Source organism: Lepidochelys kempii, chromosome 5, assembly GCF_965140265.1.
Source record: "Lepidochelys kempii isolate rLepKem1 chromosome 5, rLepKem1.hap2, whole genome shotgun sequence".
In the NCBI taxonomy this organism is placed as follows: Eukaryota; Metazoa; Chordata; order Testudines; family Cheloniidae; genus Lepidochelys; species Lepidochelys kempii.
This window is the reverse complement of record NC_133260.1, coordinates 84,786,185-84,808,193: the sequence shown is the minus strand read 5'-3', so window position 1 is coordinate 84,808,193 and position 22,009 is coordinate 84,786,185. Positions and strand designations below refer to the sequence as shown.

The window sequence follows — 22,009 nt, the reverse complement described above, 5'->3', positions numbered from 1 at the left end:
CCCCTTAAATAGCAGCCACATCAGCACTGCTCTGGCATTTCCAGGGGCTCAGAGGCCGCTCTGTCTGCCATGAATCCTGGACACATGGCTTGACCAGTGCACCAAGGACAAAAGTTTATCTTGTTCTCTGGAATGCGGGGGGTGGGAGGGGAGAAGGGGAGTGAATTCCCCACAAGTGACACACACACACACACACACACATACCTCACTGCTGCCCCTGGCTTGCTGTGACCCCACTGTAGCCCAAATCACAGCAGCTCTAGGGAGAGAGTTGCTGCAGATTCCCTCCTCATCCCCACACCCTTTGCAGTGATCCCCAGCCCCTCTCCTTTTTCCCCACCACTCCAGCCACTGGCTCGGGCATCCATGCCCAGCTGCTGCCTGGCTCTGCTCGGACCCGTTCCCAGGGAGAGCAGCCCAACTTTAGTCCCATGCTTCTGGGCAGCCCATTCGGGAGGAGACTGATAAGCCTACAGCCCCTTACCTGCTGGTTGCATGGTCCCGAAACAAGCCCGGCACAGCAGCCTCTGGGAACAGGCTATGGGACAGCCAGCGACAGCTCACCTTGGCCCCCTGCCCTCATGCCGGCTTCATGTAATCCATGGGGAGCTGGGCTGTCTCTTCTTTCTGCTCCCGTTGGCCAGGGGGCATTCTGCAGGTCAGGGAGGGGGCTGAAAGCAGTTCCTAAAGGCCACAGTGCCTGATCCTGAGGGATCCACCCTGGCCACTGCGGCAGCTACTGTCCCGGATTAACACTGCTGGCCCCAGCCTGCAGCCAAATGCCTTTCCCAGCCCTTCTGCTGGGATACGTGCCCGCCAGGGCTCGCACCACGCCTGAGCTCCACAGAGAGAGCTGCTGCAGGTCCCGTCCTCATACTCCCACCACCAACTGGACTTTTAACAGCCTAGTCAGCAGTGCTGACTGGAGCTGCCAGGGTCACTTTTTTGACCGGACGTTCCAGTCAAAAACCGGACACGAGGCAACCTTATTTGGGAGTCAAACACCCACACATACACTATTCCTGAGGGAATTCTGTGCCTAAAAATTCTGCACACAATATTTTAAAATTCTGCATATTTTATTTGTCAATAAATAAATGTGGAGGCTCCAGCATTGCAGTGGGATGGGAGATCACCCTGAAGCCACCCCCAACATGGAGTTGGCGGTGAGGCTGCACCCAACCCAGATAAAGCGCAAGGCCTGGCCTGTCCCAGAAACACCCCAACCCAACCAGAACTAGCAGCTGAGCTCAGCACAGGGTAGGAGCCTCCAGCCAGGTCAACCCCAGCCTCCCGCACCCCCACGGTAATTTATCTCTCTGCCTATTGTTCCGGGTGCCCGAATCAACACACCTGCAGTGCTGGGGAGGGGCACATGACTGCTCTTGAGGCTTCCCTTTGCTTCCCTGTCAGAAGTCATTTTTTCTGCAGATAAGCAAAGAAATCGGTGAGGGACATGAATTCTGTGTGCATGGAGTGGCGCAGTATTCCCTCAGGAGTAACACACACAAAGAATCCAAGGTGCACTGAGCATGAGATGTTTAATGGCCTCCCTCCTAGCCTACAGGCGATGACAGGGTGTAGGGCTTCCTAAGGTGCAGTGCCAACTCTAGTGTTTCTTGTCATAGGTGCCAGCTCCCTTGTAGGCCCCAACATAGCCACTGCTATCGGTCACGTCCTCACGTCCAGCTATCCCTTTCCCTTTGCCGCTCTCATCAAACCGTTCCTTGTGGGAGCCTGTGTATTTGCTGGTGTCTGTCAGTCTATCAACCCCACCAGCTGTGGTGGTTTTCTGCAAGAGACAGCAAAAGTCAGCGGAATTGAGGGTGGAGTTCACAATAGTTTCAGGCCTATCCCAAAGGTTGGGGCCTGTGTGGGGGTTGTACTGGGCTCATTCCTGCTTCCGGGGAATGTAATATCTCCATGAAGCTCACATTAGGTTAGTTCCTGCCCTGAGTGGGGTGTTATCTCTGTGGTGGGATGCCTCACATTATGCTCATTCTTTTCCTGAGTGAAGTGGGATCTTGGGCAGGTGGAAGAAAAGAAGAGACCTCAGAGCAGGTTCATTCCTGCCCCAAGTAGGGTCTGTACAGAGGGCAGGGAGATCTGGTACTGGGGCAGGGAAGTGAGGGGGTGCCAGGTTAGGGACACCTTAGGGAGAGCTGGTAACTCACCGTTACACCCACGTTGGCTGGCTCCTTGCCCTCCATCAGTGCGTACACAGCCTGCAGGGCCTCCTCAGGAGACTTGCCCTTGAACCGCTTGCTACACAGTTCCTTCATGGCCTGCTGGAATTCAGCGAAGTTGATGGTGCGAGCGCCTTTGGTCCTGCAGTGAGAGGGAAGAGAGACATGGGAAGTTACCACTGGGCCAGGGAGCTGCAGTGTCAGCAAAAGGTCCAGAACATTCCCACTATACTCATCACACTGGGGAATGAGCTCTTCACCTCTCTTTGTTTTTCCCTTCCCTCCCTTATCTGTTGCTCCCATCTCTTCTCCATTGCCCACTCACTTGACTTTGTTGAACACAATATCGACATCGGTGCTGGTCACGGCCTTCCCGTCCATTACGCCACAATCCTTCAACATCTTGGAGAAGTTCTTGCCCGTCATATCATTGCCAGTGGCAGCCGTGTCACCATACGTGGCAAATTTACGGAAGGCTTTCTCCAACTCCGACATCCTCCAGCTAGGGAAAGAGGGAGACTGTTAGGCTGGGCCTCCCCACCAAGACATCACCACTACAACCCCTTCACCCTGAGACTATGTTGTTGGGGTCATAATGATATTTACATAAAGACAACTGGAATTTAGGAGTGGGGTGTCTGGGGAGAGAAAAGAAATGGGTGGGTGTTATTTCTAGAGAGTTGGGATTTGTGGGGAGGGAGTGTGTCAGTCTTATTCTATTAAAATGTATAGAAATTGGGCAGCCTAAATCCTCTGGACAGCTTTGGAAACCACAACCATAGTCAGAGCTCCAGCTCTTTGGATTCTACCCAAAGATTCCTGCATGGTCTGCTTTCTCCCCGCAGTGAATGAAGTTGGTAGGTCAGACCATAGCTCCCTATTTAGGCCCCTCTTACCATAGTATCTGAGCCTCACCATATCCCTAAATTTAGCCTCTGAGGAAGGGAATTATTCCCATTTTATCGATGGAGAACTAAGGGATGGAGAAATGAAGTCTGAGATTTTGAATGCTGTCTAAGCAATTAGGACATCCAATTCCCATTAAAATTAAATGGAGACTGGTTGTCAAATCCCCTTAGGCAGATCTGAAAATCCTAGTTTAAGTCTTTGGCTGAGCTTAAAATCAAACCCAGATCAATCAAACTCTCCCTCTCACTAATTCCCCAGACATAGCTCTATAGCCTCTTCTGACCGTTTGTCAATATTCCATTAATTGTCAATTGATTCAGACGAAGAACTATTGGATTTAGACTTGAGAGAGAAAATGCCAGGATTTTCAAAGCAATACAAGGGAGCTGGGCACTCCAATTCTGTTGATTTTTAAAGGGATTTGAGTGTCTAAGCTCCTTAGGCTTCTTGGAAATTTCCATCATGTCCTATTGACACCCACGTCCCTTCACCCACTGGTTCTGTCCTTCAAGTTTCTTTGGGGCTGATAGGGTTTTTAAAGTACTCCCAGTGCTTCCAGAACTCTAAGGAAGAACCAGATTGCTCACCTGGGTATATCCAGAGACACTCATCTGAAATCCCAAAAGAATTTACTGAATGTAGTGTCTCTGGATTTAGTCCAAGGGATAACTAAAATCAGAACTGATCCCTTTCCCCTCTAATACTGACTCCTTATCCAGAGGCTGGGCTAACCTGAGTGTGCAGATATTCCTGGCCCTTTGTCTGCTTGTTGCGTGTTTCTCTTGGGAGGAGGTCAACTACTTTAAGCCATCAGCACCAGAGACTGGGGTTTCAGGCTGAACCACCTATTGTAACCTCATCAGTTGTTTGTGATGTCATCACTTGCCCACCCACCTGAGTGCTGACATCAGTGGTGGTATTTGGGGAATTGGGTTGAAGGATGAGAAATTTTTATACCCAACTACATATTATTTTACAACATTATTTGGGAAAAAATTAGGAAATGGATTCCCTGCCCAGGAGCATCCCCTAATGCCAAAACCCTCGGAATGAAAGCCTGGCTCCATTGAAGTAAACAGAAAAACTCCCAGTGTCTTCAAACCCACCATCACTCATTCCTAAACACACAGAAAGCTTATCACTGCTCTTCACAGCCCAAACAGTTAGTAGAAATCAATCAAGAGGTGGCTTTCCTTGTGCTTCTGGCTCCAGCACTTACTGTCCTCGAAAGAGTTAGGTGAATTTCCAGAACAGTAACTTTGTAGAATAAGGCAGCTCTCTAAGTCAAAAGAGTAAAAAACAAGAGATGGATTTTTTTCCCTTCTGAAGTCACATGCACATGACGACTCATTTCACCCATCTATGCATGTGTATTATTCCTACTAATGTTAATGGAAATAATTTGTGTGTAACAAGAGGAGAATCAATCCATTAAAGTTTATTATACTCTGAAAAAGGAATTTATACTAAAACTGAAAATAACAAATTGTTTGGTTCATTGGCAATTTTGAAAAGTAAACAAAAACAAATTTCAGGTTGGACCAAAAATGTAAATTATCTACAGCTCAAAAAGAAAAAAAAATCATTGCAGGTTTTGTTTTGACAAAGTTGAAACCTAATGCTGAATTTTGACCAGCTTTAGACATTTTTTTATTTTTGTGAAAGATAAAATTACAGGAAATTTTTAAATGAAAAGTTATTACAAACCATAAAATGAAATGTTTCAAAAATGTCAAAATGAAAAGTTTAGATTTTTTCAGAATTTGTTTCCCTCCCAAAATGAAATATTTGGCAAAACTGACGCAAATTTGCAAAACATTTTTGTGTCACAAAAATCTGAATTTTTCTTCCCAAAAAGTTTCTACCAAAAATATTTCACCTGGATGTAATCAATACAATAAGCCCTGGGATTCCATGTTTATTATCTCTCAGTGATTCCAAATCAAATGTATTCACTTTACAAGTCAAAAGATTGCAAACTCAGCCTGGGATGTGAAAGTCAAGCGGGTTCTTTCCTTCTGCTGCATGTGCTGTAAGAATGGAAAATTTGCAGGCCAAACTCCATCCTCCATAAAACACATGCAATCCCATTGTCTCTAAAATATCAGTTATAATAAAGTTATTACTGAAGATATATTTGAACCTGTGCCTAATGGTGTGCCAGAAAGAAAGAAACCAACTGCAGTTTGAAGGAGATCTTTTGACTGATAAATTGGGCAAAGTTGCTTTAGAAGTCATTGACAGAATATGAAATCCCCACAATGCTATTGTTATTCATGTTTCAGAGCAGTACTGCACCTCAGCATGTACGTTGGGGGGTTGCTTCATACTACAAGGAGAGTATAATCTGTACTTCAATGTAATGTAGTCAGCAGTCCTCTCCATGCCAGTTTAATCCAGGCTAGGATAGCCTGTGTGGTAATATTAGTTAGCACAAGTGACCGTTATTTAGTCCAGGAGCTAGAATATCAGAGAGAAACCATTACACAAGGTTTCTGTTCCCCTCAGCATGCATGCGCAGAACTGGCAATTTCTAGATAAGCATTTCTGACAAATTTAGTCCATGTTTATGTAGCATAATACATGGGGCCTTTGTTATTAAAACACATATAAGTTTAACTTTCTGGATGGGGAGGAATATTATAAGGCATAAACAGTGCTCCTCTAAAATGGGAAACTCCAGACAGTTCACCCAACAACATAACCGTTTCCTATCTCAACCATGACCACCACTAGCACACTATACACTGAGCCAAACAGTACAATACTCCTCACTATCACTTATGTGGAAACAGTTTTTATAAAAGCATTCCATTAGTGGCAGCCCCACACTCACATACAAGAGCAGAATGTGTCTGGAGTTGTTTTAGCTCTACAACTGAAAGCTGTATCCATTTTTTACTCGGCTCAGAGGTCTGGAAACTCACAGATAAGACCCACTTCTTAGTAAGAATAAACGGTGAGATGTTTCTGAGATTATAGTTGTGGCTTCAGGGAGTTTCACAAATCCACCTGACTTTGGTATTATTATTTATTAGGATTACAATAGTGCTCAGAGGCCATAGTCAGGATTGGGGTTCCACTGTGTTGAGCATTGTATTCCTTGGGTGTTTGATTTTATCTTTCCAGCAATGTTAACTGAACTGTTTGAAACCTTGTACAACCAGAAAGCTTCCTATTGGCTAAACATCTGAGGAGGCACAAGTGGATAAGTAAATTAACTATAATTTACCCAGAGAAAATGCCTGATCATGTTCCCAGTTAAGCCAATGGTAAAACCGATACTGATTTCAGTGGTGCAGGATCAGACCTTAAATTTAAACAAGTGCTTAGATAGTACCATGTAATGAATTTAGTAATATATTTGGGTCAACCTACACCTGATTGCTTAGATCTAGTGTCACCAGCATTCATCCATTTTAAGGCCAGAAGGGACCATTAGATCACCTAGTCTGACCTCCTATGTAACACTGAGCAGAGATTTTCACCCACTTTACCCTGTATTGAGCCCAATAACTTGTGTTTGACCAACACACATTTTCCAGAAAGAGATCCAGTCTTGCTTTGAAGATATCGAGAGGTAGAGAACCCACCATTCCCCTTGGTAGTTTGTCCAATAGTTAATCACCCTGACCGTTAAAAATGTTGCCTTGTTTTTTTATTTGAATTTGTCTGAATTTAACTTCCAGCCATTGCTTTTTATTTTGTTTTGTTTGGCCTTTCTCTGCTAAATTAGATTAATGAGTTCCTTGTATTTTCTCCCTACTAAGCTACTTACACACAGTAATCAAGCGAGCTCTCATTCTTCTTTTTGATAAACTATGTAGATTGAGCTCCTTAATTTTCTCAATGTAAGGCATTTTTTTCAACCCTTCAAACCATTTTTGTGCCTCTTTTCTGCGTCCTCTCCAATTTTTCAATATCATTTTTAAAATGTGGACACCAGAACAGTCACAGTATTCCAGTATTGCTCTCACTTCTCAGTTCCTAGTCACACTTTCCCTGTTCATACTTCCAAGGATCATATTAGCTCTTTTTGTCACAGCGTCACACTGGGAGCTTGTGTTCTGTTGTTTGTCTGCTATGAGCCTAAAATCCTTTTTGGAATCACTGCTTTCCAAGATACAGTTGTCTATTCTGTAGGTATAGCCTGCATTCTTTGTTCCGAAATGTATAGCCTTGCATTTGGCTGTATTAAAACTCATTTTGTTTGACTAGGGCCAGCTTACTAAGCAATCCAAATTACTCTGTATAACTGCCCTCCTCTCCTCATTATTTACCACTCCCCCAATCTTTGTGTCATCTGTAAATTTTTATCAGCATTGGTTTTATATTTACTTCCACCTCATTGATCAAAATGTTAACTAGTACCTGGTCTACTCCCAATCCCTACAGAAACCCACTAGCAACACACCCAACGTAATGATGATTCCGCATTGACAACTATTTTTCACACCTGTCAGTCAGTCTGTTCTTAATCCATTTAACATGGAGGACCTACCTGTAAAGAGCATCTTTTCTTGTCTAAAGAAGACAGATCACATGGAAAAATAATTTTCAAAATGTTCCAGTTACATTGCTTCAGTGAAGTTACAGCAGATCCAGGGCTTTCAACAAAGTCTATACAAGAGAGTGCAAAATTTGGTACCATGTAACTAGTTAAGTATTGAGCTGCTGCCAGCCTCTTACAAACTCCGTTTAGTGAGGTTTGAGATGAGAATCTCATGTGGACAGACACTGAAGACACGAGGCTGAGAACAAGTTAATGCTCTATTTCTGCCACTGAGAAGGATCACAAAAAAAGGCCCTCCTTTGTGACTTCTTTAAAGAAGTCCCACAATGTCCACATCTCCGCTTTCCAGAGCAAAAAAAAACAACTTTTTCAAAACTTTACAAATTATGAAGGATGCAGTAGGTTGCCCAACCTTCAGCCCTAGGTAAGGGGATGAATCTGCACTAGTAAAATGCTTAGCCACTAAAGAAACAGTATAATTCAGGATTCTGTTCAAACACACAATTATTCAGGAAAGTTGGAGGACAGCTTTGATATCATTGTGAGGATTCTGATAATCTATTTAAAGGAGACCCAAACATTTTGTAGAGCCTAAAAAAGAAAATAGTTAGGGCACTTACAATGCTAAAATAATGCATACATGTTATACAGAACACCAGAAATTCAGGAAAAGAGAAAGATTAAAGTATCAAAATCTTTAATATGCAAGAAGAATGTTTTTCTGCTGTTATGAATAAATTAATTCCAAATTACTATGTAGCTTCTATATTTTCTGAATTATGACCATAATCACATAAACCTCTCTTTTCACATGCAGCTGTTTATAGCATAAATTCTTTTTAGTGCCATGATCAGAGAAATTGTTTGAATGAAGGCATTAACATATTGACAATCCCAAGAACTGTATTAAACATTTGAAATCAATCAAAATGAGCTGTTCAAAGTTCAGATGGACCAAAATCAAAAGTGCAGATCCAAGAACCTTTGAACTATGGAGAAGTTTGAAATCATGATGCAGACGTGGATGTATGTTTTGTGTCTTGAGCCTGTCCCTTGTTGAGGTCAACAGTACTGTATTTTGAGGTTGAACCTTAGCCTTTTTAAACTCTAAACAGAAACACCATTTACATAGTGTTTTACTTTTAATCAAAGTGAAGTACAGTGGAGTGATATGCTGTCCTATCTAGAAAGTCAATGATCATGTCTGCCTAGGTAAACAAATATACTATGTTTGATGCAAATTTATAGGAGTAAAAGCAAGATCATGAGCAGGGCATAATTACCCATTTTTATAGGAAAGGATTTACGGAGTTTTAGGAAGAGAAAATCCTAGTCTTAGAAAAGTGACAAACAGCTTGTCAGAAATTAAGATAAGGCAAAATAGATTAAACACTTAGTTGCTCCTAATATTATTTTATTTTATGGTTTAGAATTTAATTCTCATAATGAATTTTCCATTTATGTTACAGAAAATGAATCCTTTCTTAGGCTCAGAGGTTAAATTTTAATTCAGAGGGGAAATTTATCATCACAGGGTTTGTAGTCCCTAAACATATGGGATTATAATGACAGTGTTTTAGTAGAAATTTTAAATCTGGGTATAGCCTTTCTTCATGGGCCAATCCCCTGGCAAAACTCTTAAAGACAGTCTTTCCTCGTGCTCTTTCTGGGTAGGAAAGCACTCCTCTGCCCTCGACGTAATGATACAGTGTAAATGCCACAAGATAGCTCATGGTGAGCAAAGAAGCCCCAGACCAGCATTCGAAAACCAGTGTGTGGTATATGACCTTCTCTTACTGTCCTTGGGTCCTGGAGGTGCCCATTCCAATTAACTTTCAGAAATAAATCAGAAATTGTCCATTCTAACCTGTGTATTAAGGACACTGACCATAGTATGTGCATTCCCCTCCATAAAAAAATAAAAATATTTTTCCAATGACCAATTTCCTGAGACTAGCACCCCTACAAGTCTATTAAAATCACTGATCTATAGTATCAGACATTGAGAACATAGAGAGGTGGCTGATTTTTGCCTTGAGTTTTGGTCAAACAGAATCTGTAAAGGACTCTGCAATTCGCTTCAGAGAGAATACTCTTTAACTGGCCACAAATAGGCTGAACTTTCATACAGGGCACTCAGTTTTATTTAAAGTGAGACTCTGCTTACCTCTGGTAAGGGGAAAGATTTTTTTTATTAAAAAGAACATTTCATCATTTATAACTCGGGCCCCATGTCTGTCACACAGGTTGCAGAAGTCACGGATTTCATGTCTTTCCACGACCTCCATGACTTCTCCATGGACCAGGGTGGCTGACCCCAGGGCTCTGGGGCCACCTGCGCAGGTGGCCCCGGGACAGCCACACCAGCCGCTGGAGGAGCCCCAGGGACAGCCATACCACCCGCTGCTCCTGTAGCCCCTGCAATGGTCCCCAGGCAGCCAGCCAGAGCAGCCGCAATCCGTGACCCCAGGCAGCAGTCCCTGGCCAGCTGGAGCAGCCGCAGTCCATGGCCCCAGGAGTGGTCCCCCGCCAACCAGCAGCTGATGCTGCTGGCCATGGGCACCCCCCCTTGCAGGGGTCCTCCCATGCTCCTCCAGCATTCCCCCTCCCCCCACCAAATTTAATCACAGGTATTTTTAGTATAAGTCATGAACAGGTCACGGGCCATGAATTTTTGTTTATTTCCCGTGACCTGTCCATGACTTACACTAAAAATACCAGGTTTCAGAGTAACAGCCGTGTTAGAAGTTTCAGAGTAACAGCCGCAAAAAGAAAAGGAGTACTTGTGGCACCTTAGAGACTAACCAATTTATTACCAGCAGGAGAGTGAGTTTGTGTGTGTATGGGGGTGGGGGGGATGTGAGAAAACCTGGATTTGTGCAGGAAATAGCCCAACTTGATTGTCATGCACATTGTGTAAAGAGTTGTCACTTTGGATGGGCTATCACCAGCAGGAGAGTGAATTTGTGGGGGGGGGGGGTGGAGGGTGAGAAAACCTGGATTTGTGCTGGAAATGGCCCACCTGATGATCACTTTAGATAAGCTATTACCAGCAGGACAGTGGGGTGGGAGTAGGTATTGTTTCATATTCTCTGTGTATATATAAAGCCTGCTGCAGTTTCCACGATATGCATCTGAGGAAGTGAGCTGTAGCTCACGAAAGCTTATGCTCTAATAAATTGGTTAGTCTCTAAGGTGCCACAAGTACTCCTTTTCTTTTTACTAAAAATACCCATAGCCTTATTTATAAACTGTAAAAAAAAAATATTTGATGATCCCAGTACAAAGAGGAGTGCAAATATTAATTATTCAAGCTTCCACTTTGTGAACTAGTGTGACTAAAAACATAATCAATATTCATTAAATATGAATCAGGATCCAATGAAAAATAATTCAGAAAATATTCTAGTGGCCAGGGTCTGTAAAGTGTGCTCTTAGTAACAATAAATAAATGAAAAACATTAGATGTGTTTAACAGTATCAGAAAGTTAGACTTCTCTGATCAAAAAGGAACCAGATGATCTGTGAGTGCTGGAATGAAGGCTAACGTTAACTACATGCCGTGTGAAGATGTATTTGCATTTTTTTTTTTGTTTTGTTTCACAGACATCGATGTCAACAAGTACTCTTGTACTGTTATTACGGAACATGACCAAAAGAAAACAATATTCAGTTTTCACTGTACAGTTCTTAATTCTGAACACTTAAATGAAGTTTCCCCCTTTTATTTTTCCCTTATTTTTAGCAGTAGTAGTCTTACTATGATACCCCCTAGAGGCCCTAAAGAAGACCAGGGCCTGACTGTGCTGGACAGCAACGGAAACGTAGTAAGTGAAATTGTTCTTAAGAACCTTGGTTTTAAAAGTTTCAAACTGTGTAGATGCTACAATACTTCTCAAAGTGTCTTTACTGCCCTTGTCTCAATGCAGCCTGGAGGCCTCGGGCCTAACAAACTCAGCCTAGGGTTAGCAGCCCTCACGTACTTATCGACACTCCTTATACTGCTTCCTTCTCTTCCTACTCACTTGAATGGAATACTGGTTTTGGTTTGCATTGGTTGTATTGGGGAGCAGGAAGAATTCTTTTCCCCAGGAACCTGCCCACAAGGGAAAAAAGATAAAAGTTTCTCTCAGGCTGAGGGGCCCATAGTAAATATTTTGCAGCCGGATGATAGATCCTTAAGACACAGGATGAGAAGGCAGGACAATATCTGCACCCTGTATCCCTATTTGTTTTGAATGGGATAGCATGGGCATAAATCAGAGTCGAACTTGGTCTACAGTGTCTAATCAATATGCTGGCATGGCCATTAACTACCCAAGTGCTAAGTGGACATGCCCTTTGTTGAAAATCTACTGAGGTACAGAGAAACTATTAAATAATTCCAGACTGGCCTTCACAAGGCTGTAGCTAACCTCTTAAGAAAGATGGCATACAATAATTTATCACAATAATAAAAAAACATGCTATGATGTTAGTAAAATTCATCCGTAGTGTAATCCTGCTTCCCTGGAGTTAAATCACAGAAGTGGAAGGGATAGCTCAGTGGTTTGAGCATGGGCCTGCTAAACCCAGGGTTGTGAGTTTAATCCTTGAGGGGGCCATCTGGGGCAAAAATGTTGGGGAGTGGTCCTGCTTTGAGCAGGGGGTTTTGGACTAGATGCCCTTCCAACCCTGATATTCTATGAATTAATTTAGCTCCTGAAGTCTATTTTCTTGTTTTGATATATTAGCTCCCTCCATAATCAAAACTGCACTAGCCTCAGACTTGATTGGATGAAATCATCTGGTAATGAGTGATTTGGTTTGGACATGTTTCAACAAGTCCAGTCATATGGATGTTGTTCCAACAGCATTTTTCTGTATGCACAAGACCCTTGGCAGTTTTTCAACACTAATCTAAAAGACGCATATCTTAAATTCTTCATGCCTTTTGTACTGTACTTACCGTACTAGTACAGACACTGATGTTTTATCAGCAGTCATTGAAGCTTGGTTTTCATGTACAAGAAAGATTATGTTAATATTGTTTTAATGCTTACATTCTTGTTTACAAAAACAAGCACTTTAACAAAAATTATAAGAGGTAAAAATTACAGAAGTGCCTAAGGAGCCCAGGTCCAATTGACTTTCAGTGGGATTTTGCAGTTTAGACCCAACACTTAAGCCTATGGAAAATTTAGATGCTTTCAAGCTTTTGGAAACCTATCTGTAGTGTGAACAGGTTGCCACCCAATGTCCTTACAGGCAAATATGCGGGACCCCCAACAGAGATACACCCACATGACATGAAACTGGTCCTTAATGTCCCTTCTATAGCTATTGTTTTTTCTCCTTTTCCCATTGATTGGACTGACATGTTTGAACCCTGAAGAATGTTATTTCAAGCTTCTTAGGATGTGTTTCAGGTAATGGGAAGAAAGAAAAATGGCAAACTATAAAATAATTAATGGACAGCATTCTGTTAACTTTTCCTCTTTAATCTATGAAATAACAACATTCTCTAATGTCAATGCATAAAGATCAAAGCTCAATTACTATATGGAAACAGAGCTTTGACCTTGCTTAGGTAGCTATTAAACAAAGTTACTGTAAAAGTTTATATCTGCAGTCTGTATTACTTTATCCTTCTGCTATATCATCTCACCTCGCACTCCGTGAAAAGTAAAAAAACTACTTACAACATCCCAGTTAATAAGCCTTGAGCATAGCATGACTTACACAACACAAGACGATTTAGCTCGCATTTTAGAACTCCCTGTTTGCAGTGTGTAGACTCCTTGCACTGTGTGTAGGAAATAATATTACTTTGTTAACAATCTGTTGTGAGTTCCAAAAGCAGAAGTAATGCTTGTTTAGCCATTTGGGGGATTTTAAAACACTAATATGTTTCCATCAAGGAATATCAATGAAAAAATAAAACAGAGATTTCGTTATGTTTCCATCAGTGGTAGGAAATATAATGACTCATTTGAAAATAAACTGTGTTTTGCAAATGAAAAGGCTGCAGCTGCCATCAAACAGAGACTGAGATTGTAAACTTTTCAGAAAGAGATCAAGATATGAATGAGCATAGAGTCTGAAATCTCCCTCCTGTAGGGGGACCCAATGTTGAAGCAAACTGGTGCGCAAATGGAGGGAACCTTGCATTGTTACTACCATTCTGCACTGGGACTGTATTAGCAGAGAGCTTCAGTCTTCACAGCTTTCAGTCCAGTACCTTCTATGAATACCACATGCACAGAAAATTCTTTATACAAATCACTAAAGGGGAAGACAAGAAGGAAATCATTGTCTCATGGCTGCCTTTGGTCCCCTGTCTGTTTGCTGAATCCACTTGTTGTCTCTCACTGAATACTTGAATTGTAAGCTCCCTGGGGCAGAGACTGTCTTTTCATTATGTGTGTACAGCACCAAGCAAAATGTGGGCCACATTTTGGCTGTGGCCTCAGAGCAATAAAATTAATAACTACTATTAAAAACTAATAACTTATTTGTGCTTGTACACAAATGCTAGAAGTTTAAATAATAAGATGGGTGAACTAGAGTGCCTCGTGTTAAAGGATGATATTGATATAATAGGCATCGCAGAAACCTGGTGGAGTGAGGACAATCAATGGGACACAATCATTCCGGGGTACAAAATATACCAGAAGGACAGAACAGATCGTACGGTGCGGGGAGTGGCATTACATGTGAAAGAAAATGTAGAATCAAATGAAATAAAAATCTTAAATGAATCCACATGTTCCATAGAATCTCTATGGATAGTAATTCCTTGCTCTAATAAGAATATAACAGTAGGGATCTATTATCGACCAACTGACCAGGACAGTGATAGTGACGATGAAATGCTAAGGGAGAATAGAGAGGCTATCAAAATAAAAAACTCAGTAATAGTAGGGGATTTCAATTATCCCCATATTGATTGGGTATATGTCACCTCAGGATGAAACGCAGAGGCAAAATTTCTCGATACTTTAAATGACTGCTTCTTGGAGCAGTTGGTACAGGAACCCACAAGGGGAGAGGCAACTCTCCATCTAGTCCTGAGTGGAGCACAGGATCTGGTCCAAGAGGTAAATATAACAGGACCGCTTGGAAATAGTGACCATAATATAATAACATTTAACATTCCTATGGTGGGAAGAACACCTCAACAGCCCAACACTGTGGCATTCAATTTCAGAAAGGGGAACTATGCAAAAATGAGGAGGTTAGTTAAACAGAAATTAAAAGGTACAGTGACATCCAGACCACACCACACAATCCATTGTCTACAGCCAAGCTCTACGATACAACCGCATTTGCTACAATTCCTCAGACAGAGATAAACACCTACGAGATCTCTATCAAGCGTTCTTACAACTACTATACCCACCTGCTGAAGTGAAGAAACAGATTGACAGAGCCAGAAGAGTACCCAGAAGTTACCAACTACAGGACAGGCCCAACAAAGAAAATAACAGAACGCCACTAGCCATCACCTTCAGCCCCCAACTAAAACCTCTCCAATGCATCATCAAGGATCTACAACATAACCTGAAGGACGACCCATCACCCTCACAGATCTTGGGAGACAGGCCAGTCCTTGCTTACAGACAGCCCCCCAACCTGAAGCAAATACTCACCAGCAACCACACATCACACAACAGAACCACTAACCCAGGAACCTATCCTTGCAACAAAGCCCGTTGCCAACTGTGCCCACATATCTACTCAGGGGACACCATCATAGGGCCTAATCACATCAGCCACAATATCAGAGGCTCGTTCACCTGCACATCTACCAATGTGATATATGTCATCATGTGCCAGCAATGCCCCTCTGCCAAAAGTACATTGGTCAAACTGGACAGTCTCTACGTAAAAGAATAAATGGACACAAATCAGACGTCAAGAATTATAACATTCAAAAACCAGTCGGAGAACACTTCAATCTCTTTGGTCACTTGATTACAGACCTAAAAGTGGCAATTCTTCAGCAAAAAGACTTTAAAAACAGACTCCAACAAGAGACTGCTGAATTGGAATTAATTTGCAAACTGGATACAATTAAGTTAGGCTTGAATAAAGACTGGGAGTGGATGGGTCATTACACAAAGTAAAACTATTTCCCCATGTTTATTCCCCCCTTCCTCCCCACCACTGTTCCTCAGATGTTCTTGTCAACTGCTGGAAACGGCCCACCTTGATTATCACTACAAAAGGTTCCCCCTCCCCGCTCTCCTGCTGGTAATAGCTCACCTTACCTGATCACTCTCCTTACAGTGTGTATGGTAACACCCATTGTTTCATGTTCTCTGTGTATATAAATCTCCCCACTGTATTTTCCACTGAATGCATTCTGATGAAGTGAGCTGTAGCTCACGAAAGCTTATGCTCAAATAAATTTGTTAATCTCTAAGGTGCCACAAGTCCTCCTTTTCTTTTTGCAGATACAGACTAACACAGCTGCTACTCTGAAAAGTGACTAGAGTGAAATCCCTGCAAGCTGCATGGACACTTTTCAAAGGCACCATAATAGAGGCTCAACTTAAACGTATACTCCAAATTAAAAAACACAGTAAAAGAACTAAAAAAGAGTCACCGTGGCTTAACAACCATGTAAAAGAAGCAGTGAGAGATAAAAAGGCATCTTTTAAAAAGTGGAAGTCAAATCCTAGTGAGGTAAATAGAAAGGAGCATAAACACTGCCAAATTAAATGTAAAAATGTAATAAGAAAAGCCAAAAAGAATTTTGAAGAACAGCTAGCCAAAAAGTCTAAAGGTAATAACAAAATGTTTTTTAAGTACATCAGAAGCAGGAAGCCTGCTAAACAACCAGTGGGGCCCCGAGACAATCAAGATACAAAAGAAGCACGTAAAGACAATAAAGTCATCACGGAAAAACTAAATAAATTCTTTTCTTCAGTCTTCATGGCTGAGGATGTTAGGGAGATTCCCAAACCTGAGCTGTCATTTGTAGGTGACAAATCTGAGGAATTGTCACAGATTGAAGTGTCACTAGAGGAGGTTTTGGAATTAATTGAGAAACTTAAGAGTAACAAGTCACCGGGACCAGATGGCATTCACCCAAGAGTTCTGAAAGAACTCTAATGTGAAATTGCAGAACTATTAACTATGGTTTGTAACCTGTCCTTTAAATCAGTTACTGTACCCAATGACTAGAAGATAGTTAATGTAATGCCAGTATTTAAGAAGGGCTATAGAGGTGATCCTGGCAATTACAGTCTAACATAAGTACCAGGCAAATCAGTTGAAACAATAGTAAAGAATAAAATTGTCAGACACATAGAAGAACATAAATTGTTGTGCAAAAGTCAACATGGTTTCTGTAAAGGGAGATCATGTCTTACTAATCTATTAGAGTTCTTTGAGGGGGTCAACAAACACGTGGACAAGGGGGATCCAGTGGACATAGTGTACTTAGATTTCCAGAAAGCCTTTGACAAGGTCCCTCACCAAAGGCTTGTATGTAAATTAAGTTGTTGTGGGATAAGAGGGAAGATCCTTTCATGGATTGAGAACTGGTTAAAAGACAGGGAACATAGGGAGGAATAAATGGTAAATTTTCAGAATGGAGAGGGGTAACTAGTGGTGTTCCCCAAGGGTCAGTCCTAGGACCAGTTCTATTCAACTTATTCATAAATGATCTGGAGAAAGGGGTAAATAGTGAGGTGGCAAAGTTTGCAGATGATACTAAACTGCTCAAGATAGTTAAGACCAAAGCAGACTGTGAAGAACTTCAAAAAGATCTCACAAAACTAAGTGATTGGGCAACAAAATGTCAAATGAAATTTAATGTGGATAAATGTAAAGTAATGCACATTGGAAAAAATAACCCCAACTATACATACAATATGATGGGGGCTAATTTAGCTACAACTAATCTGGAGAAAGATCTGGGAGTCATCGTGGATAGTTCTCTGAAGACGTCCACGCAGTGTGCAGCGGCAGTCAAAAAAGCAAACGGGATGTTAGGAATCATTAAAAAAGGGATAGAGAATAAGATGAGAATATCTTAGTGCCCTTATGGTACGCCCACATCTTGAATACTGCATACAGATGTGGTCCCCTTATTTCAAAAAAGATATACTGGCATTAGAAAAGGTTCAGAAAAGGGCAACTAAAATGATTAGGGGTTTGGAACGGGTCCAATATGAGGAGAGATTAAAGAGGCTAGGACTTTTCAGCTTGGAAAAGAGGAGACTAAGGGGGGATATAATAGAGGTCTATAAAATCATGAGTGGTGTGGAGAAAGTGAATAAGGAAAAGTTATTTACTTGTTCCCATAATATAAGAACTAGGGGCCACCAAATGAAATTAATGGGTAGCAGGTTTAAAACAAATAAAAGGAAGTTCTTCTTCACTCAGAGCACAGTCAACCTGTGGAACTCCTTGCCTGAGGAGGTTGTGAAGGCTAGGACTATAACAGGGTTTAAAAGAGAACTGGATAAATTCATGGAGGTTAAGTCCATCAGTGGCTATTAGCCAGGATGGGTAAGGAATGGTGTCCCTAGCCTCTATTTGTCAGAGGGTGGAGATGGATGGCAGGAGAGAGATCACTTGATCATTACCTGTTAGGTTTACTCCCTCTGGGGAACCTGGCATTGGCCACTGTCAGCAGACAGGATACTGGGCTGGATGGACCTTTGTCTGACCCAGTATGGTTATTCTTATGTTCTTATGTAATAATAATAATAATTTCCAAAAACTTGATTACTGATATAGATACAGCTGGATTATACAACTATTTCCCCACCCTCACCCCCCAATCCATCCCTGTGCATAGGATTGAGGCCAATATTAAATTTATTGCAGTATCACAGTCAGCTCTCCTTCACCCATCCTCACAGCCCCCAGCATAGCAGGAACAGGTGGTTGGACCTTTGCAGCAGAGTGAGAAGTTAGAGCATACCAATGATATTCTATTTTACACTAATAGTCAAATTGGCCCACAGATTGCCTAAGAATATGGGGAGATGCCAAGATATGACAAAATCCCCTCTACACTCCTGCCCCGCTCCACTCTTGAACCAAGTACAACTCAAGCAAAATTGAGACTCACCCCCAGTTTGAGATGTCCTGAGAGAAAAGAGCTTGAGCTCTGCGTAGTGCTCTCTGTTTAAGGTTGGCTGGAGTAAGGCACTTTAAAAAACTATGCACTTCCACAGACAGGGAGCCAAATCAGCTCCAACTGGAATTTGGCCCATGGAAAGAGATGAGCTTAACCACATGGAGAAAGATTAGCATAGTTCTGGAAATATGAGAGCAAGAGAGGAAGATGGGAGGAAATAAGCCTTGTATCCCGTGGAGTCATTCATACTTTGTGCAGTCTAATTTGCACCTATGTAAATGACATCATATGGTGCAAGGCAGTGGTGAATGAGACCCTAGGCAACAGGGATGAGTTCTGAAATTCAGATAAAGTAAGATGAAATCCAGCAAGCAGAATGGAAAGCCTTGTCCACATTAGGAGCAGAATATTTGTAGAAAAGCTGGGGTCTTGTACATTTTCACTGACCAATGTGAATAAGGATTTTTCTGTGCATTTGGGGATAATTGGTAATATGATTTGGACAAAAAGGTACTCAGAGTTCCTCGGAAATCCATGTTAGTCTAACACAGTCCCTGCTCCCAGCAAAGACCAGATAAAGAGGCATAAGATTAGAAACAGGGCAGTGAAGAAAAAAAAGCAATGTTAAAGAGAATCAGCCGTCTTCTAGCCCCAAGAAATCAGTCCAGCTCAAGTGGCTGAATCTTTGCTATTACTTCTTATCTCCTCCTTATTTCATGACATAAAATGCAAAATACTCTGCTTCATTTTAAAAATTCTTCGTGGGCCAGATCCTCAGAGGGTGAAAATCAGCACAGCTGCACAGAAGTCACTGGCTCTATGCCAGTTTACACCAGCTGAGAATCTGCCTCTCTGTTCTAATTTTCCTGAAGACATTGCAACAGTCCCAAAATGTACCAGAAACACAAATTCCCTGGCTCCTTCCTCCTTTCTTCTATCCCTTCTGGCAACCAACATAAAAAGTGTCAATTAGGAACACAAACCCGAATTTTTTAAAGTTTAACATTAAAAGGGGCCAGGGAACCACACATCCTCTCCCTTTCTCATTCTAACAGATAGGCATTTTGCTGCACCATGAAGAGAGGTTTACTGGACATAAGCCACAGCTCATTCTGGATATTTCCACAAGCCCAGTTAAGCAGAACAGTCCCATCACTGTCAGGTCAGAGAGAACACACAATATTTTACGCAACTATTTTTGTGGTGGAATTGAATGGCCTGGTATCTGGGACATCTGCCGGAAGCAAGACACCCTTTGTGGGAGTCTACACAACTCAGCTGGCCTCACTCTGCCGGTTGCTGAAGCCACAGCCTGGGACTGCTTTACAGGTCTGGTTAAGGGGGGGGGGGGTGGAAAAAACCAAAACCCAGCTTGTTTAAAGCTGATATCAATCAAGCCCTGTGTTTCCATCTTAGGTGAATCGTGTGCAAAAACAGAGAACCTGAGGCAAAATATATATATATACATACACACACACACATATATATATATATATATATTCCTATTTTTGTGAAAGGAACAGGTATGAACCCATGCTTGTGGTACACAATGCTCAGGATCTCACCATCTGCTACTCCTAATTATAGGGGAATGCTGGTTTTATTAGCAGAAATACACACACTCACATGCTCTACGTGAGCACAACGGTTCAACTGTCAATTTCAGCCGCTGGTTCCTTCATGGAAACAGGATATAAATATAAACTTCTCTGCCCCTGAAGTATCTTTTGCTTCTTTGACACTTGGATTTTTAGTATCAATTTCAAGATAAATAATTCAGTATTTAGCACCACCTTTGATCCAGGCCTTCAGTCCTCTTAGCAACAATGGGAATGTCAGGTATGGCGGGAGGGCAGCGGATTTTAGGGATAGGGATTATATCAACTCCTCCATCCCAAATTAAATTAAAAACCTCATTGTGGTGCTAACATCATCTCCTAATTGGTAGGAGAAAACACCTGGCATTTTGGGAAAACAGGACCTCTTTTCCACACACAGCCATTTTATACTCTTAACTGCACATGGCTTGAAAGCATAAAAATATATATGAACTGGGGTGAAGATTTATAAATGGGGCCAAATCCTTGCTTTATTCATGGTACGCATTCAAACTTGATGTCAATGGGACTATTTGTATGAATAAAGGACAGCAGAGGTTAGCCCCAGACTATGTGGGTACCTATGCATGCATAAACACTATAGAGATTAATGGGAGATATGTACACACGTGGAAGACAGAACAGCTTTAAAAACTTTAATGCTCTAGAATATTTTTTCCCTGAAGAATTTCAGAAATCTCAATACAAAAGAATTGTACTTGATGAATACCTCTGGCTTGTATAATGCATGGCAGACTGGATGATCATAATGGTCCCTTCCAGCCTTAAAAACCTATGGTAGAACCTCTTTAAACTGTATTAATGAAGGGAAGACTCATGCAGGTGACCAAATGTTGTGGTTTACAAACTATATAAACACATAATCACTAAGTCCTCCGTTCCCTCACTCATCTGCCCACTGAGGATTTGTACAGTATGCAGATTAGTGAGCACTGGAAATGGGGAGGAGTTCCAGTACTTCTGGCCTATTATTAATACCCTGGTCATGTTCCAAGACATTACTGAGTTTCACAGGTGGTGGCTTGGTGCTCTCCCATCTGCATAAGATTAAGCACACTACCTCTTTCCCTGGTACCGCAGCAGAATATCATCAGTTTGGTCTTTGCCAATCTCCAAATCCAAAAACGGATTCTAAATTCTGATTTTGGATTACAAACTAGATATTAAATAGTTTCCTTGGATCCAAATTCAGCCTTGTGTATGTGAAGCTGGCAGAGCCCTCTGCTTCATCACATGCACAAAAAGTGCCAATGACAGTAAACCCCTGACAGGACGGGCAGTAACATCTAGAATTCCCTTCAGGTTCCACCACATGGGCTAATATCTGTTGCTGCTGGAGGCTCTGAGTCAGCAGGGCTTGTCTTGGTAATATACTCAGCCCCTCCAATCCTCACAGTGTTCTAGTCACCTTACTTAAAAACTCAGCCTTAAAAGACTTCAGATCATTACAGACATGGAAAATCATATCCAAATATAAAACTAAATCACAACTGAAAATCACTTATTACTTAAAAAATAACCTGCAAAATGATTTTAAGACTCTCTTTGAAAAGTTAAAGGGCCAGCTCCTCAGGTATATGCACTGACATGATGATGCACAAAAATGTGGCTGCAGGCAGGGGCAGTAATAGATGTAATCTCTGCATCTGTGGATTTGGGATGGCTGGACAGCAGAAATATCTAAGAGCCATACAGACCCTGC

The 22,009-nt window shown here is 41.8% G+C and overlaps 1 protein-coding gene across 4 annotated transcripts in view; it reads right to left on the bottom strand.

Moving 5' to 3' along the window:
* Nucleotides 1-1,531: 1,531 nt before the first annotated feature.
* Nucleotides 1,532-22,009, bottom strand: part of LOC140911581 (tubulin polymerization-promoting protein family member 2-like) — a 105,895-nt gene continuing 85,417 nt past the window's right edge. For 2 of the 4 annotated variants that reach the window (XM_073344899.1, XM_073344900.1), the window contains exons 3-5: nucleotides 2,512-2,688; nucleotides 2,175-2,328; nucleotides 1,532-1,792 (exon numbers count right to left, since the gene is read on the bottom strand). In XM_073344899.1, coding sequence (XP_073201000.1) covers nucleotides 1,610-1,792; nucleotides 2,175-2,328; nucleotides 2,512-2,688 — 514 coding nt within the window. In that variant the 3' untranslated portion in view covers nucleotides 1,532-1,609. Of the gene's footprint in view, nucleotides 1,793-2,174; nucleotides 2,329-2,511; nucleotides 2,689-4,201; nucleotides 4,430-7,596; nucleotides 8,184-22,009 lie in introns of those variants that run through there. The other 2 variants (XM_073344901.1, XM_073344902.1) reach the window with 2 other exon arrangements.